At 47.6% G+C, this 17,361-nt stretch overlaps 1 protein-coding gene across 2 annotated transcripts in view; it reads right to left on the minus strand.

The window, feature by feature from the left end:
• Positions 1-13,817, minus strand: part of Znf667 (zinc finger protein 667) — a 21,220-nt gene extending 7,403 nt beyond the window's left edge. Inside the window, exons 1-4 of one of the 2 annotated variants that reach the window (XM_050127517.1) lie at positions 13,700-13,817; positions 9,404-9,485; positions 6,839-6,965; positions 3,743-3,835 (exon numbers count right to left, since the gene is read on the minus strand). In XM_050127517.1, coding sequence (XP_049983474.1) covers positions 3,743-3,835; positions 6,839-6,965; positions 9,404-9,436 — 253 coding nt within the window. In that variant the 5' untranslated portion in view covers positions 9,437-9,485; positions 13,700-13,817. Of the gene's footprint in view, positions 1-3,742; positions 3,836-6,838; positions 6,966-9,403; positions 9,486-13,450; positions 13,570-13,699 lie in introns of those variants that run through there. The other variant, XM_050127518.1, reaches the window with a different exon arrangement.
• Positions 13,818-17,361: the final 3,544 nt, after the last annotated feature.

Genomic DNA, 17,361 nt, shown 5'->3' on the forward strand with positions numbered 1-17,361 from the left:
GGATCCATCCCTAGAGAGGCTGCTGGGATCCAGCCCTAGAGAGGCTGCTGAGAATCCATCCCTAGAGAGGCAGCTGGGATCCAGCCCTAGAGAGGCTGCTGGGATCCAGCCCTAGAGAGGCAGCTGGGATCCAGCCCTAGAGAGGTTGCTCAGATCCAGCCCTAGAGAGGCAGCTGGGATCCAGCCCTAGAGAGGCTGCTGAGGATCCATCCCTAGAGAGGCTGCTGAGAATCAGCCCTAGAGAGGCAGCTGGGATCCATCCCTAGAGAGGCAGCTGGGATCCATCCCTAGAGAGGCAGCTGGGATCCAGCCCTAGAGAGGCTGCTGCAGTTGGTGGTTTCCTGGCAACACTGCAACAGGAAAGCAACTTGGAGATCTCCAGAGAATGACCCTTGAATCTAATCACACTTCTAAGTGGTGTGGGACAATTCTATATTCTGTCCATTATGTTTTAAATAAACGCTGATTGGCCGATAGCCAGGCAGGAAGTATAGGCGGGAAAACCAGACAGGAAGTAGAGGTGGGGCAGAGAGAACAGGAGTATTCTGGGAAGAAGAAGCTTCCACCCCCCTCCCCAGTCCTACCCAGACCACGGAAGAAGCAGGATGTGACCTGCCCCACTGAAAAAGGTACTGAGCCATGTTGCTAGCATATATTAGAATAATGGGCTAATATAAGTTATAAGAGCTAATACAAAGCCTGAGCTAATGGGCCAATCAGTTTATCATTAATATAGACTCTCTGTGTGAACTTCTTTGGGACTTACCAGCTGTGGGAACTGGGCAGGACAGAAACCCCCACAAGCAGGCCCTCATGCTATACTTCTATGACTCAAAACAACAAAGGGGGACAAAACTAAAATGAACAACTTACATAACTGCACTCCTATTAATAAGAAATTAGAATCCAAATGGAAACGAAATACAAAGTGACAAAAGCAAACTATACAAACTGTGCACAGCCATGACCATTACTTTTGTAAAAATTACTTATCGACAACTAGGTAGCCTTAGTTGTTAACTTTTGCTTTTTCTGAAACTTATGTAACATGGCTAAATTTCATCTGTGACTTAAAACAGCATTATGTCATATAAAAACATTTCTTCTCGTGTCAAGATGAAGATGGAAAATGAAGATAGGACCTTCCATTTACATTGTGCCAACATCTTCTCTTAAAAAAAATAGTAATAGCTGTCCCCATTCCCCAGAGTCCTTGACTTTTGAGCCATAAACTCTTGAGCAAGATTATAGTACAAGACATAAACTCCCCCTAGGGGAACAGGGCTCAAACCCAATCAGAAAGTGTCTGGTTACCTTCATAACCTTCCTGGCACCGCTGTACCAGCAGCTACACCTTGCCTGACAGGTTGGTATTGCTCTGGCTTCTTTGTATTACATAACTTCCTGGGGTTTGGACATGAAAACATTCCCCAGAAGGGCTTGTGTATTGAAGACTTTGGTCCTTAGCTGGTGGGTCTAATCGCTAACAGGGGATTAGACAATAAGGACCCATATGCTTTCAGTGGCAGATTAATCCCTTGATAGATTCCTAATATGCTGGCATTATTGAGAGGTGGTAGAGAGTAAGAAGTAAGAGTTGCACCTAGCTGAGCGGTGGTGCACACACCTTTAATCCCAGTACTCAGAAGGCAGAGACAAGTAGATCTCTGTGAGTTCCAAGCCAGCCTGGTCTACAAGAGCTAGCTAGTTCCAGGACAGGCTCCAAATCTACAGAGAAACCGTGTCTCAAAAAAACAAAGAAACAAATTTAAAAAAAAGAAAAGTTGGACCCAGGTGGAGGAAGTAGGTTACAGGGGTGTGTCTGGAAAAGATACACCTTGTCCCCAGACCCCTCCTGGCAATCATGTGACTGAGCCATCCTTGCTCCACATTCCCACCACTATGCCTCCCCTTGGGCCTAAACACAATGAATCCAGTCCACCCTGCACTGAACCTATCAAAATCATGAACCAAATTGAACTTCTCTTTATGCTGCACTCAGTATCTGTTAGTGACTGAGAAGTGATAAAACACACTTAGACGCTCTCAGTCACCAAAGGCTGCACATCAGTGGCCTTTCTCCCTGGTTTGTACCTAGCTCAAAGACTCAAACTAAATGATGTCTACCTGGGACAGCCAAAGAGGAATTTATCTGCCGAGGGAAGTCACTGACTAGCAGCCAAAACGAAATGTTACAGAAGAGATGAACATTTTGGTTTGGTTTGGTTTTGTTCGGGAGATGGGGTTTTGCTGTGTAATAGAACTCCCTCTATAGACCAGGCTGGCCTCAAACTCAGAGATCAGCCTGCCTCTGCCTCCCCGAGTCCTGGGATTAAAGGAGTGTGCCACCATGCCTGGCATGATGAACACTTTTTAAGAAATAACAGAATCATTCAAATCTGAGCATTATCAAGAGTGTTGTCACCCAGAGACCAGCCGATACCTCTTCTGATCACAAATGAGAAAGCACAGACATGGGGTTTCAGAGAAAGGAGGATGAAGACCTGAATTTCTGGGTACAAAGGTAGACTGAGCCCTGATTCTGGGTCTATCAAGTCACAGGACCTCTCTGGATGGCAGTGTCCCGTTCACCTATGATGCCACGGTACTAATTCCACCCACTACAGCCTGCTGGGAGGAAATGACCTCAAAGCGTACCTGGCACCAAGCAGAGACTAAAAGAACATTTGTTATTCTCGCCCTAAGGTCTTATACCTGAGCTCTTCGCACAGGCCTGAGGCTTTGTCTTGTGTAGAGGAGAGCTCTCAGGTAACATCTCAAAGAAGAAGCGCCCTCGTGACTGTTGAATACAGATACGAGGCACACACCACTATGAAGTAAAGTTTATTAGGAAAGTCTCGAGATCACAATCAGACCTCAAGGCCTGAAGAGTGTGGGATAGTAAATGGTTCAGTGTATGTGAGAACCAAACATCATTTGGGGTCTTAAATGGAAGAAGAGGATTTACCTGGAGAGGATCTTCTTTTCAAGTGAGAGTAGGAGACAGGGAGAGAAGATGGGAGGAGGGAGAGCACTCACACAATGAGAGCCTCCGAGACAAGAACCATGAGATGTGTGGCTGGGAGGAGGCCAGAGGAGCCTCTTCAGAGAAGTACCCAGAGCAATCTTTAGAGAACTCTCTCAAACCCAGAAAATATGACTTTTATAATATTTCAAGGAGTAGCAGGAAGTTTTATATCACATGATTTATGTTGTATATCTGATCAAAAGCATGGAAGGTTCCTGGCACTGGCTAAGACATACTTTAGCCGCTACAGAGACCACAGCACAGAATGGCTCCTTAACTCTCTGCCCTAGGGAAGGGTTCAAGCTGGAGCTGAGTTTCTTCAGGTGGTGGGAGCTGGCCTCTTAAGAATGACCACTGCCTTAAAGGGGCAGGCACTTGTTCTAACAACTATCCCAGGCAGAATGCTCACTTCTCTAATAGGATACCTGGTAAAGGCTCTTGGAACTCAATCAGGTTTTGGGGTTGAAGCCCTCAGGCGGGGATTAGTGTCCTTATAGTGTTCCCTCACCCTTCTGGCCCTATGACAACACAATAAGAAGGAAGTAGGTTGTCACCAGATACTACATCTACTACAGTCTTCCTCTTAGAATTACCAACTCTCAGGACCGTGTATGACGTATTCTGTGGTTTACAGACAGCCCAGTGAATGTACTGCTCGTGCATCCTTCTGCAACCTGAAGGATAAGACCTAGGCCTTGGCCCTCAGTCACTCACCAGGGCCCCGGCGCCGTCTTGATGGCTCTACCATCCATGGTGCTTTCCCTTTCTCCAACAAGGTGATGATATTCGGCCTCCGGCAGGCAAGACCTGGACACAGGACAAATAAGGGAACTGGTCATTATGTGGGCACCACTTGAAATAGGAGCCATGCCCTGTGTCAATAAAATGTGTGTTTGTCATCACAATGGAAATACACAGAATGTGAGGGGCAGCTGAAGAGTGGAGGTAGGGTAGGGAAGAAGGTGGAGAGATGGCTCAGCAGTTAAGAGCACTGCCTGCTCTTCCAAAGGTCCTGAGTTCAATACCCGGCAACCACATGGTAGCTCACAGCTATCTTTAGTGAGATCTGGTGCCCTCTTGAGGAAGAGACCTGGTCAGTAGTCCTCATTAACTTTGACCATAAAACCCAATAAGGACAAGTTCCATAGAACCTCCATATATGGGCTGCCCATGCATGCTTCAGCATTGTCGGGGCATAAATTTCATTTATTTCATTTCAGGGAAGAAGGTAGACATGGTCATTTCTAGGGTCTCTCAATCCTAATGATAGCAAGTGCACAGGGGAGCTTTTCAGGTTGGGCCAGAGAAATCAACAAACCAACAATGATTCAAGCTTGGACCTCCATCCAGTCCCCTAACCTCACAAGAGGGCTAGTGAGAGACTGACCAATCAAACCGATGCAATGAGGTCTTTATAAGCCCAAAGCAGGAGTTCAGAGAGCACAGAGGCCGCTGAACATGTGGGGAGCAGCATTCCTAAAGAAGGCATTCTGCACTCTTTCCCCTGAATCTCTCCTGAATCCCCTTTTCTTTCTTTCTAATATTTAGTTATTTTATGTATATGAGTGACCTGTCTTGACAAACATCAGAAGAGGGAATCAGATCCCATTATAATTAATCTTTGGCTCTGACACTGACCCAGGTAAGTAGTGTCAGAATTGCAAAGTCTGTCCAATATCTAAGTAAGAATTGTTTGGTGCTGGAATAACCTCCATCCCTCTGGTGTCAGACTATTCTGTGCTGAAGGTTAAATGTGAGAGATGGCTTAAAAATGTTATAAAGAGAAGAGGAAAACTGAGTTATATACAATAGCGTTTAAACTAACTGTGGTGGTTTACATGAAAATGGCCACCATAGCCCTTTGGAAGTGGCACTAGTAGGAGGTGTGGACTTGTTGGAGGAAGTGTGTCACTGGGGAAGGGGCTTTGAGGTTTCAGATGCCCATGACATGCCAGTGGCACTCTCTCTCTTCCTGCTGCCTGCCCACCCAGATGTAGAACTCTAAGCTACCTCTCCAGCCACCATCTTTCTCGTCATGATGATAATGGACTAAACCTCTGAACTCTTAGACAGCCCCAATTAAATGCTTTTCTTTCTAAGAGTTGCCGGGGTCATGGTGTCTCTTTACAGCAACTGAAGCCCCAAGACACTGATTCTACAGAATAAATTACTTTTCTGAACATAGGGTCAAATGCTCTTGGGACAAGGCTGTAAGTGATCATCCTTCAGCTCACTCTAAACCGCCACCATTCTGTGACCCATTGTTATGCTGTGCCTCCACTCAAGGCTTTGAGGCCAAAAGTGTACAGAAGCAAGAAATAAACACTGGAGAGATGGCTCAGTGGTTATAAGCACTGGCTGCTTATCCAGAGGTCCCAGGTTCAATCCCCAGCACCTACATGGCAGCACACAACTGTCTGTAACTCCAGGATCCGATACCCTCACACAGACATACATGCAGGCAAAATGTCAATGGACATAAAATAAAAATAAACAACTAATTTTAAAAAGGATTAAAGAAGCAAATAATGTAGCTATATACAATAATTTCTATACAAGAAATTAACTTTCACATATGCACATGCACACACACACACACACACAAATAACCAAAAAAAACAGCAACTTGGACCCATTAAGGATTTAAAAAGTGAAAGAATTTGATCTTACATGGCCCCAAGCTCTGCAATCTAAACATCTCCTTTGCCAGATTTGCCAGTCAGAGTTTGTGGTGGTTTGAATAAAAATGGCCCTTAATAGATCCATAGGGAAAGGCACTATTAGGTGTGGAGGAAATGTGTCACTGGGGAGGGGGGTAGGCTTTGAGGTTTCAGATGTTCAAGTCATACCTAGGAGATCTGATGCCTTCTTCTGGCCTCCACAGGCATCAGGCAGGCACATGGTGTACATACATACAAACATGCAGGCAAAACACTCGTACACGTAAAATAAAATATACAAATTATAAGAAAGTGTGGTTTATAAATGACCCACCAATTCCATTCATAAATTTATAGCCAAGAGAAATAAAAATATACACCCCCAATCCTTGTTCATGAAGCTAGGTAGTGGTGGTGCATGACTTTAATCTGGGAGGCAGAGGCAGGAGGATCTCTGTGAGCTCAAGGCCGGCCTGATCTACAGAGTGAGTTCTAGGCCAGCCAGAGCTGTTACACAGAGAAACCCTGTCTTGAAAAACAAAAAACAAAAAAAAAATGCAAAAACCTGTTCATGACTGCCCACATCAGCAATTCATTAAAAGTACAACAACCCAAATACCTACCTGCTAATAAAAGATAAATGAGACAAAGACAATGTAATTACTCAGTAATGAACCAGAACAAAGTACTGATATGTGCTGAAACAGGGGTGAACCTCAAACATTATGCTAAGAGAGAAAAGGCTGTGTGTTTATGATCCCATTTGCACACAAGGCTCAGACTGGCAAATCCAAAGAGACAGATGAGAGCTAGGGATTGCCCACTCTCGAGGGCTACATGGACACTGGAAATGAATTGCTCTTGATTACAGAGTTTCTTTGGAGAGTAATGAAAACTCTAAAGTCCTAAAATTGACCATGGTAACTGATGTCTAATTCTGTGATTACAGTAAAAATCAACCAACTGTATAATTTAGATGGAGACCTAGGCAGACACACACACACACACACACACACACACACGAGTCATTAAAAAGAGATGCATACAACTTAAGTGGCTTCCCTTTTCCTGAGCAGACAGACTGACACATGCCCTTCACAGTAGGTTATGGATTACTGAAAGGGTGAGAGAGGGGAGCATGACACCTTACCAAGAGAGACCAGATTCTGATAGTTCTCCAACATGACATCTTCGTACAAATCCTTCTGAGTGGGACTCAGCCATTCCCATTCTTCCCGCGAGAAGTAGATGGCTATGTCCCCAAACGTCACCGATGCCTGAAATGAATAAAGTTATGTCTATTCAACCATGAGCTTCAAAAAGTCCTTCTGCAAAAGATAAGCTCTCCTGAGTAAATTGGGAACATAAGGACCATGGTAGAGGGTAGAAGGGGAGAGTAAAAGAAGGGAGGGGAGTGGAGAAAACTATATAGTTCAATAAAAACAATAAAAAAATTAGAAAAAAAAGTTCCCTCTGCGTGGTAGAGAAAATAGCAAATACATGAGACATGTCATGACAGGAGCTCTGTGACCAAAGAGGCAGAGGTACGAAATAAATTTAATTATGCTGCATGCATTCAAAATCAGAGGACTGGACTGGAGAGATGGCTCAGCAGTTAAGAGCACTGGCTATTCTTCCTGAGTTCAATTCCCAGCAACCACATGGTGGCTCACAACCATCTATAATGAGATCTGGCGCCTTTTCCTCGCCTGCCAGCAAGCAGAACGCTGTATACATATAAATGAGTAACTCTTTACAAAAACAATAAATAAAATAACAAAGGAATTTGGTTTTTCTGGTTTTTATAGTTAAGGCATTTTTTTTTTCTCTAAGTATCTGGTTCACTCGGTATTCATCCTTAGTGGTTGTGAACCATTGCCAAGAGGAACATAGAAATGCTACAAATGAGGAGACTAAGGCCTAGAGAGATGAGGTAAACTATTGCAGTTCACACATTTACTAAATCAAGGGTGCAATCACATAGTCTGGCTCCTTCAAAATAAACAAACCCAAACACTCTTTAATCAGGTTATCACTGGCTCAAGGCAGCAAAGGAAGATGTGCGTGTGTCTGGGGATGTATGCACATGCTCACTTCTGTGTACGCATGTGTGAGGGTGCATATATGCTCATGTGCACGGAGAACAGAGGCCGGCAATCAACATCTTCCTCAGCTTCTCTCCACCTTGCTTTTCAAAGCAGGGCCTCTCACTGAACGTGGCGGTCACCAGTTCTGACAGTGATCAGACAGTGAGCTCCCTCTCTCTACCTCCCCAGCTGTGGGATTACTTACGCACACTGTTCAATCAGGCCTTTATGTGTGACCTTGGGGAGGCAGGGGGTGTGCCATGGTGCAGGTGGGTCTCCGAGGACAACATGGAGGGCAAGTTGGTTCTCTCCGTCCACAGTGTGGGTCCTGAGAATCAACCTCGGGTGACCTTTACCTGCTGAGCCATCTCGCCGGCCAGCACCTTGCTTTTTAAGTCTGGATCCTGATTGAATGGCAAGCACACGCACTTGCTGTCATTCTCCTCAGCTCCAGAAACCCTTACACAGACTACCTAGGTCTTGCTCTGGCTTGCTTGACTACTGCTCCCATGAAAATAGGGGAGGTGAGGAATGTACAAAATGCAAAAATGAACCGAATTTTGTTAATACAAACATATCCAGAAGAGAATCTACGCCCCTAATGAAAATATAGTTAGTCAACAATTTGATTTTGGTTCTGGGAAACCGAAGCAGAAGACCCAGCTACTCCGTATTGTGGCTGAGCCCTGACCAAGTCAGAAACGACAGGGAATGTATTTTGATGTATAGTTATTGGGGCAGCGAGAGAGAACAGGCACATGTGTTTTGTTAGCGTGAGACGGGGCCTCACGTATCCAAGGCTAGCCTGGACTCACTGTGTAGCCAAAGTTCCTGTCTCTGTCCCCTGAGTACTGAGTTACAGGCATGCTCCACCTCACTCTATTTATAGGAAGGGTGCAGGGGATCGAACTCAGGGTTTATGCATCCTAGTCAAGCAATCTGAGCAACGTCCCCAGACAGGGTTTCTCTGTGCAGCCTTGGCTGTCCTGGAACTCTGTAAACCAGGCTGGCCTTGAACTCACAGAGATCCACATGACTCTGCCTCTCAAGTGATGAGCTTAAAGGTGTGTGCCACCACCGCCTGGCTGGAAATTATAGAAACTGCCCTTGAGTTGCTGTGACGCTCATCTGGTCATCTCCAGTGGTGAAGCAGGTCAGTCAAAAGACTTGTTTACCCCTCTTTCTCGTTTCCAAATTATACTCCTCATTCTTGTACCTTAACCAGGCACACTTCTTCCATGTGAGTATTGGTTTTACAAGGAACAACAAAGTGATACAACTGGATTAATCTGGCACATACGCACCTACCCCTTCGGCTGAGTGGGTCCCACCTGGGTACTCATCCCGGCCAAAGAAACTACAGAGCTCTCATATTCTTTCTGGGGAGGGCAACGCTGAGTCCTGCAGAGCCCCTGCAGATGCTGAATGGACCGTGAACACAGAGGAAAGGAAATGGGACCCACAGAAGCTTTCTGAGTGCTGGTTACTTCTCAAGTCCCATCTCCATAGAAACGGGAGGACCACCAGGTGCCGCATCAATCTCCCACAGGTAGGAAATCTCCAGAAAGCAAACCAATGGGCCACATCTTATAGACAGAATGGAGCACATGGGAGGGGTCACCACTCACCTTGGACTTTGATTTCCCTCGTGCTGCAGGCATCTTTTCCCCCCAACTTTGATGATCCACATTCAGAGGCTGAGGCAGAGTGCTGGCAGAAAAGAGAGATCATGAAACTCAATGGCCTTTGGAGAGACCCCAAAGTTCCCAGTCCCCAGTCCCCTCTCCATAGGCAAAGGTGGGAACAAGTCTGTCTGTCTGTCCATCCATTGTGAGTGTGTGTGTGTGTCCCACTCTTAGGGTGTGTATGTGTGTGTGTGTGGTTTGTGTGTATATGTGTATCCCCCTCTTAGGGTGTGCATGTGTGTGTATGTGTATCCCCCTCTTAGGGTGGTGGTTTGTGTGTGTGCATGTGTGTGTATGTGTATCCCCCCTCTTAGGGTTTGTATGTATGGTGGTTTGTGTGTGTGCATGTGTGTGTGTCCCACTCTTAGGTTGTGTATGTGTGTGGTGGTTTGTGTATGTGTGTGTATGTGTTGTGTCCTGCTCTCAGGATTGGGGAGGGGCAAGGAGGAAATCACACAACACTCCGCCTCTACAATCACAGCAGGCTCCTGATCAGGACAAAGATGAAGACTATGCAGACACCCAGCCCTTCTTCTGACTGGTGACTGCTGGTGCCAGGCTCTACCATGAGAGTTAAAGCAGGAAGGTACGTGCTCCCATGTACCATTTGTTCAGGCAAGGAAAACAAGTCCACACGGCACGTAGTGACTTAGGTCAAGAACAGGGATCCTGACTGTTCTGTTCACTGCCCTACTCAGAGCTACTACACCCAGAGAAGCTGCCTAAAGAAAGCAGGTGCTGGGGCCAGTGGCTCAGCTGCTCGAGAGATATGAACCAGCAGGCACTTAGCCTTGGGCTCCACAGCTGCTGTAACAGAAACTAGGCGTGACTGCACATACATACCCTAGAGGGTGAAATGAGGACCAGGATAGGGGACCGGAGTGAGGAGTGACGTGGTAGTCAGGAAAGGCCTCTCCGAGGAGGCAACAGTGAGCTGAGGTCTGAATGTGGTGAACATGTGAGCCACAGGGCACAGGGTAGAGCCAAGGTACTGTGCTGGACAGGCTTGATGTCTAGAGGGATAGAAGGCTGTGTGCTAAGGCAGAGTGAGGTGAGAACGGCTGGTGGAACCAGATCGCGAAGGTGGCGGTGAGCGGTTTCTGTGATAAGATATTTCTAGGGGAAAGGTGAGAGGAGCTGAGCAGAGAGACTAACCAGACTCTGTAACAAAATTTGGAGGTGGCAGCATTGCATATAAACTGCTTTGGTAGCCATAGAGAAAGCAAGACTGGTATTGGATTAATTACAATAAAACTCACATATATATTTGCACTAACTTGGTGTAACCATTTTTCCAAGGCAAGGTTTATGAAATGTAAGCACAGAGTAATGTAAGCGCAATTTTTATCTGCAATGAAAATTGGTTTAGATGTATTAGTACATATCTACAATGAAAATTGCTATAGATGCACTAAGGCAAACAAGATGTAACTAATATTAATAATAAATTTATGTCTTTTTAAAAATGTAGCTACTGGAATATTTAAGTTTATATGCCTCTTATGTTTTCAGACACTGCTCCATATATTACAAACAATACATTATTGCACTGTTCTTTTTTATTCAGAACTCTTATTATTTCCTCAACTATATAATTACTTACTTTGCAGTGCTGCAGACTGAAACTAGAGCCTTGTGTATGCTAGGCAAGCACTCCAGGACTAAGCTCTATCCACAGCAGGGCACTGGCTGATCACTGTTTACTTAGTTAATATCACAAACCCACACACAAGTGCATGCTCGGCGTGGGATCAAGAGCAGGGATCTTGACTGGGATGTGGATGCTGCTCAGGAGGGTGAGGACTTGCCTAGCACACAAAAAAAACTGTTTCCAGCACCACATGAACTGGGCGTGGTGGCAGCTTCCCAGCACTGGGAGGTAGAGGCAACACTTCCTGGGCTACACAGCAAGCTGGAGCCAGCCTTGGATTCATGAGACCCTGTCTCAAAAAACAAGAGCAGAGACTCCACACCTGTGGACTGACCGCTAATCCATCCTGAATATGCTCGTGTGTGCTGACAGAAGTGGGATTCCATCTCCCAGTGCTGACAGGACACTGTAAAGAGACAGCAGAGCGAACACAGCCTCTAAAACGTGTGCCTTCCAAGAGAGAGGAAACAGGGACAAACTAATCCCCTACTGGGAAAGCAGGAAATCTGGAGAAAAAGAAAATAGTCTAACTCTTTACTGAATAGTAACGTGTCCTACATCCTTCAAAAAAAAAATGGAGTCACTTGAAAATAAGTTTAGGTCTGATGACAGTTTACCCCTAAACACCCTCAAAGAATGCCAGCCTCACACCCGGTGCTATTTAGAGCAGATCTGTACAGATCTTTGTTTGTTTATGCAACACTCTTTCTGTGATGTGAAGACACAGAAGGAGCTGAAACTAGAAGCATGAACACTTCCCTCTACAAACGGTGAAGAGAGGTAAGTGGAACAAAAGCTAAGCTTAGCTAAGTTTTGATGCTAAACAAGAATTTCAAGATGATCTATACTGTTCATGGGAAGCCATCTTCTCAGGAAGCTAGATTTATTATGCTTCTCTCTTTGTGGGACAGGCAGTAGTTAAAGAGTAATAGTAATAATTACTGGTTGGATTAATTATTTAAAAGATTAGTAAATACTGAGTATACATAAAGCTTTGAAACCATTAAACCTGAGGGCAATTTGTTACAGCAGCAACATTATCTTCTGTTCTTTCCTTTCAGGTTATAGACCCAATGAATGGTTGCTTCTTCTGTCAGTGATCAAAGCTGCAAAAACATGGCTGGGATGAAATGAAGGGCTTGTTGATGATGCCTGAGGAGACTCAACAAGGTCACCCCAAAAGGGTTCTGTGACTGTCCACCCAATGTGCTACTGGATAAAGGTGGCTGGCCCCAGGCCCTCTGCGCCTACCCCCACCACCTCCATTTATCTCCCTCCAGATACCCAGATTAGGAAGACACACAACAGGTTCCGCAGGTCAGGGTAGGCTTCAGAACCATACTTGGGCAGACACCAAGAAGGCAAATGCTTGCCTAGGGGTAGAAGGGGTGGGGGATGCATCAGTGCTCGAATCAGAGAGACCAGAACATCTGCTGGAGGTGGAAGATGGCCAAATTCCAAAGCAGACACAAATTCTTCTTGGATTCCGCACAATCCTACCTGGACACAGGTCAACAGCACAGCGCAAAACCCGCACTCCCAGAACTACAACAAAGGCCAGACCCTACCTACACCGCACTCACTATGTCCCAGGCGGCACTCCGGGCCTTTCATTTGTTATTCCTTTAGCCTCCCATCGACGCTTTGATGGGCTGTTGTACAGAACCAAGTCTCATCCTTAACAGGTTCAGTTTCCCAGAGTAGCCATCACATCTCCTGCTCTAGAGGAGCCCGTTGCCACAGTAACAAATGAAATAAGGCACAATCAATCACACACTGGCACACATTCAACAAAGCCTCAGACATCTGGTGGCGCACAGTATCTCTAAACTGTGATCAATAGCTTCCTCTCTCTCTCTCTCTCTCTCTCTCTCTCTCTCTCTCTCTCTCCCTCCCTCCCTCCCTACCCCCCCCCTCTCTCTCACACACACACACGCTCTCGCACACGCACTGCTAGCGACAACAGAGACTCAGAATTGTGTGCCCACGGCCCCTCCAGCCTGCGGGGGGCTTCCTTTTCTCACCATGACGCCACAAATCAGGCACCTGTTCCTGGGCCTCACAGACCGCGCACCCCCAGACTGTGACAAACAGCCCCATCGGTCTGTCACACTCGCTCACGGGTACAACGGAGATGTTCACAACTGTGCTCCCAAATCCTTTTCGCACGCCACAGATTACGCAGTTGGCACACGCACCTGCTTCTTGAGGCCCACAGGCCTACTCAGTCTCCATTTCTCTTCTCCCCCACTCTTCCCTCCCTCTCTCCTCCCTCCCCGCCATTCTCACACACAAACACACACACACACAAACACATAAACACACACACGTGGAGTCACCTGACGGATCCTCACACCAGGTCCACCCCACGGGCCATGCCAACCGTACACGGGGCTTTAGGAGTGCACCGAATCAACTCGGATCAAGAGAGGAGTTCAAGAGTGCTCGACCCACGCAGACCGGCCGCGCGCACACGCACACGCACACGCACACACACACACACAAACACACACACACACACACACACACACACACACGTCAGCAATCATTTCCACGGAAACCTCGCTCGCGGTCAGCCAGTCCCTCACCTGCCTCCCAGCTGTCCTCAGCCTCACAGCTGCGACAGAACTGCCAGCGACTGAGCCCCCGCGCCTGCGCACTCGCCGCCCGGACCCGCAGGGGTCCCCCTCCAGGGCTGTCCCTCCCTCCTTACCGCAAGCAACACGTAGAGGAGTGTGGCCCCGCCCCCGGGGGCTACCCCGGGAGCGCGGAGCCACGCCCTCTGACGCTCACGCAATCAGAGCCCGGGAGACAGAGCGAGGCCACGCCCCTCACAAATTTCACAGCTTGCGCGGGGAGAGGCGTGCTCATCTGCGGACGCGTGTGCGCGCTCCCCCCCCCCCCCCGGGCTCCGGGTCGCGACCCTGCGGTGTGTGTCCATCCCGGGTGCTTCTCCTCGCAGCGTCCCACACCTCGGGCGCAGTGGGTCCCCACGCGCATCACACCGCGCGCAGTCGCGAGCTCGCACCGGCCAGCCTCCGGCGTGACACGTGCCCGCCTGTCTGGAGACCTAGTGACCCGGGGCGTGGGGTGGGGGACGGTGGTGGACGCAGAGAAGGAAGAGCGTCCCTCCTGGAGTCCGGTTGAAGCTTCTCCTAGCCGTGCTCGGGAACTCCTGCACAGTTGATCATTGCTCAAGGCCTTACTCCCGCCCAAGCTGCGGACCTGAGATTTTTAGGAATCTCTGTAGAAATCCCACTTAAAGGGGAAAGCTCGTCCTAAGCCTCTTAAGAAACCCTAGTCATTTCTGGTTCTCTCATATCAAATCATAACTCCCACCCAAGGCACTTCCGGAGCCACCTCACACCTCACCAAGGTGATCCTTGAGGACACTCTTGGCTCAGTGACTGGGCAGACCCGACACCAGACCCTATAGCATCCCTTAGCGAGAACACAGCCATTGGTGTTCGCACAGGAGAAAGCGTGGCAGCCGCACGATTCAACACATCCACACTTCGCGTGAACACACCAAGTGCCCAGAGGAAAGGAAGTGTCAAGACCGACAGCGATGAGCATCAGCCGCGACATCTGAACGGTCACTGTGAGGAATACCGTTCTCGAATACTGTGATTTCATTTCACAGACGGGAAAACAGGTTCAAGCACCACGTTCCTCACTTGAGAACCCTGAACTGGATACTGGGCGGGTGCGGGGGGGGGCACTTAAGTTCTACACAGCATTTCTCCAAAGAAGAAACCCAAGAATGGGGGTGCAGGGTGGGAAGCTCCAAAGAAGAGGTACGGCTCAGAGTCTCACATCCCCTTCTAAGTTCCTCCATCTATCCAACGAGTGAGGCGGGCCATTATCTGGGAGATTAGAAAGTAGGCAGACTAAAGGTTGCATTCACTATCCAGTGAACGGAAAAAAGAAAAAGAACGAAAAAGGAAAGGGCATGACTGACTGCTCCTGGTGTGATGGAGGTGAAAGTTTGTGTAGGAAAAAGGGAGTCAGAGGCAGGGACATCTGGGAGAGGCCAGGGAGAAAATGACCCTGAGCTATGGGAGAAGGGGTAGGGGAGAGCCAGACTAAGAGGCCAGGAGGGGAAGGGACGAAGCAACCAAAATGGTTGGATTCTATAGGGAAGGTTAGCTGGGAGAAGGGCAGCCCAGCCCCTGGGCTGGAGAAGTTTATGGAAGAGCGCAGGCTGTGCCCGCCAAGAGGATCCTGAGACAGATAAGAACTGAGGGACGCTGGGGGAACCTGGCGGCCAGGTCTGCTCTGATATGCTAAGTAGGCACCTCGCCGCGTGTCCCGAGTTTGGGACCTAACACCCAGGAGACCTCTTGGGACCTGAGGAACAGACCTAACATGCCTCTCCTGTCTCATACCTGTAACTTATATGACACTGCCCAGTGCAGCTGGCCCAGACTTGAGGACCCAAGGATTCCCCTGAAAAGACATGAGGAGACCACACGTCTTGATGCGCTTGCCGCACTCTGAAATGTGCCCTTTTGCCTACTGAGGATGCAAGGATACGAGGTTTGGGAAGGGGTTTGAGGAGAACGTAGGAGGTGGGGAAAAGAGTAACACCATGAAAAATAAAATTGTATGAAAAAATACCAAACAGAGACTTTGAACTATTATACAGGAAAAAAATAAAATGAAGAACAGGGGAAAGAAATAAGAAAATAGAAAGGGAGAGGGGGTGTGACCAAAGAGGAAGCAAGCAAACAGACCTCCCCACCAATCGCAATACTGCTTTCGCAACTCCCAACCCCAGAGCTGGCATTTCTGTTTCCAAGGCAACCCATCTTGTAGGCTTGGCCCAGCGACTTCTGGTTATTGTAGTTTCAAAGAAGCAGAGAGGCGGGAGGTGTGACCGTCAGTAAAAAGGAGTTTGTTAGCAGAAGCGCCTGCATCAAGAAATGATTTGGGAGATTGAAAACACTTTCCAGATATCCTTGAGGTATGATTTGTTAGAAACGAAAGAAGAGAAGAAACGGGTCGGGGCTGAGGTTTGTGGGAATTGTAGTTCTGCAGCCTGTGGCGGGCTGGAGCCGGAAGTCGTGAGACAGTGTCGCCTCGCGACAGAGGTGAGCACAAGCAGGTCCTGGACCTGGGCTGCTTCGCCCGCCCAGGCTCCCAAGTCCGGCCAGAGAGGCTGACTCCATCTAGGATTCTCATGGCCTTCGTAGAGACTGGGTGGTGGGAGCGGGGGTGCTATTTGTGCGACAGTAATGTATGCGCAAGCCTTCACGTTGTGCCTGGCTGACTGCTTATAGTAAGCGAGCAGAGCGCACCAAACGGTGCACTCACTTTTTTCCTCCAAATCTGACAGGAAACCATACTCTTGAGGTAAACTGGGTCGTTGAAGGCTCTATGGAGCATCCGTTCTGGTCTAACTTGTAACTTAACAAGCGCTGCACAGACTTATTAAGCGTTCAGTTAGTGTGGTTGCCAACGATACAGTAGTGAGTAGAAGCAGTATACAGCTTACAGCTTTGAACCTTACTTTTTGTTTTTTGGTATTTGTTTTGGTTTCTCTGTGTAGCCCTGTTAAACTCGCTCTGTAGACCAGGCTGGCCTCGAACTCAGAGTTTCTCCTGCCTCTGCATCCCAAGTGCTGTGATTAAAGGCGTGTACCACCATCGGGCTGCTTTTTTCTCCCAAGATTTTATTTTTATGTTATATGCGTAAGTGTTTTGCCTTCCCGAATGTTAAGTACACCACATGTTTACCAGCAGAGGCCAGAAGAGGGCGACAGATCTTTTGTAACTAGAGTTATGGATAGTTTTGTAACTAGAGTCCATGTGGGTGTTGGGAACTGACCCCAGGTCTTTTTGTGAGAGCAGCCAGTGCTCTTAACTGTTGAACTGTCTATCCATCTGCTTGTGTTTGTTTTAGACAAATTCCCATGTATTCCAGGTTGGCCTGGAACTCACTCTGTAGTCAAGAATGGCCCTAGACTCCTGGTTCTCCTGAATCTATCTTGATATTGTCTAGGATACTGTCTTGATACTGTGCAAGAATGGGTTCATTTTCCCTGCCAATTAAAGAATTAAAAGATAGGAAATAAGCCAGGGGCTGGAGAGATGGCTCAGTGGTTAAGAGCATTGCCTGCTCTTCCAAAGGTCCTGAGTTCAATTCCCAGCAACCACATGGTGGCTCACAACCATCTATAAAGAGGTCTGGCACCCTCTTCTGGCCTTCAGGCATACAGACAGAATATTGTATACATAATAAATAAATA

Source organism: Alexandromys fortis, unplaced genomic scaffold (genome assembly GCF_014885135.2).
Source record: "Alexandromys fortis isolate MF-2015 unplaced genomic scaffold, M_Fortis_MF-2015_v1.1 scaffold_267, whole genome shotgun sequence".
NCBI classification, from domain to species: domain Eukaryota; kingdom Metazoa; phylum Chordata; class Mammalia; order Rodentia; family Cricetidae; genus Alexandromys; species Alexandromys fortis.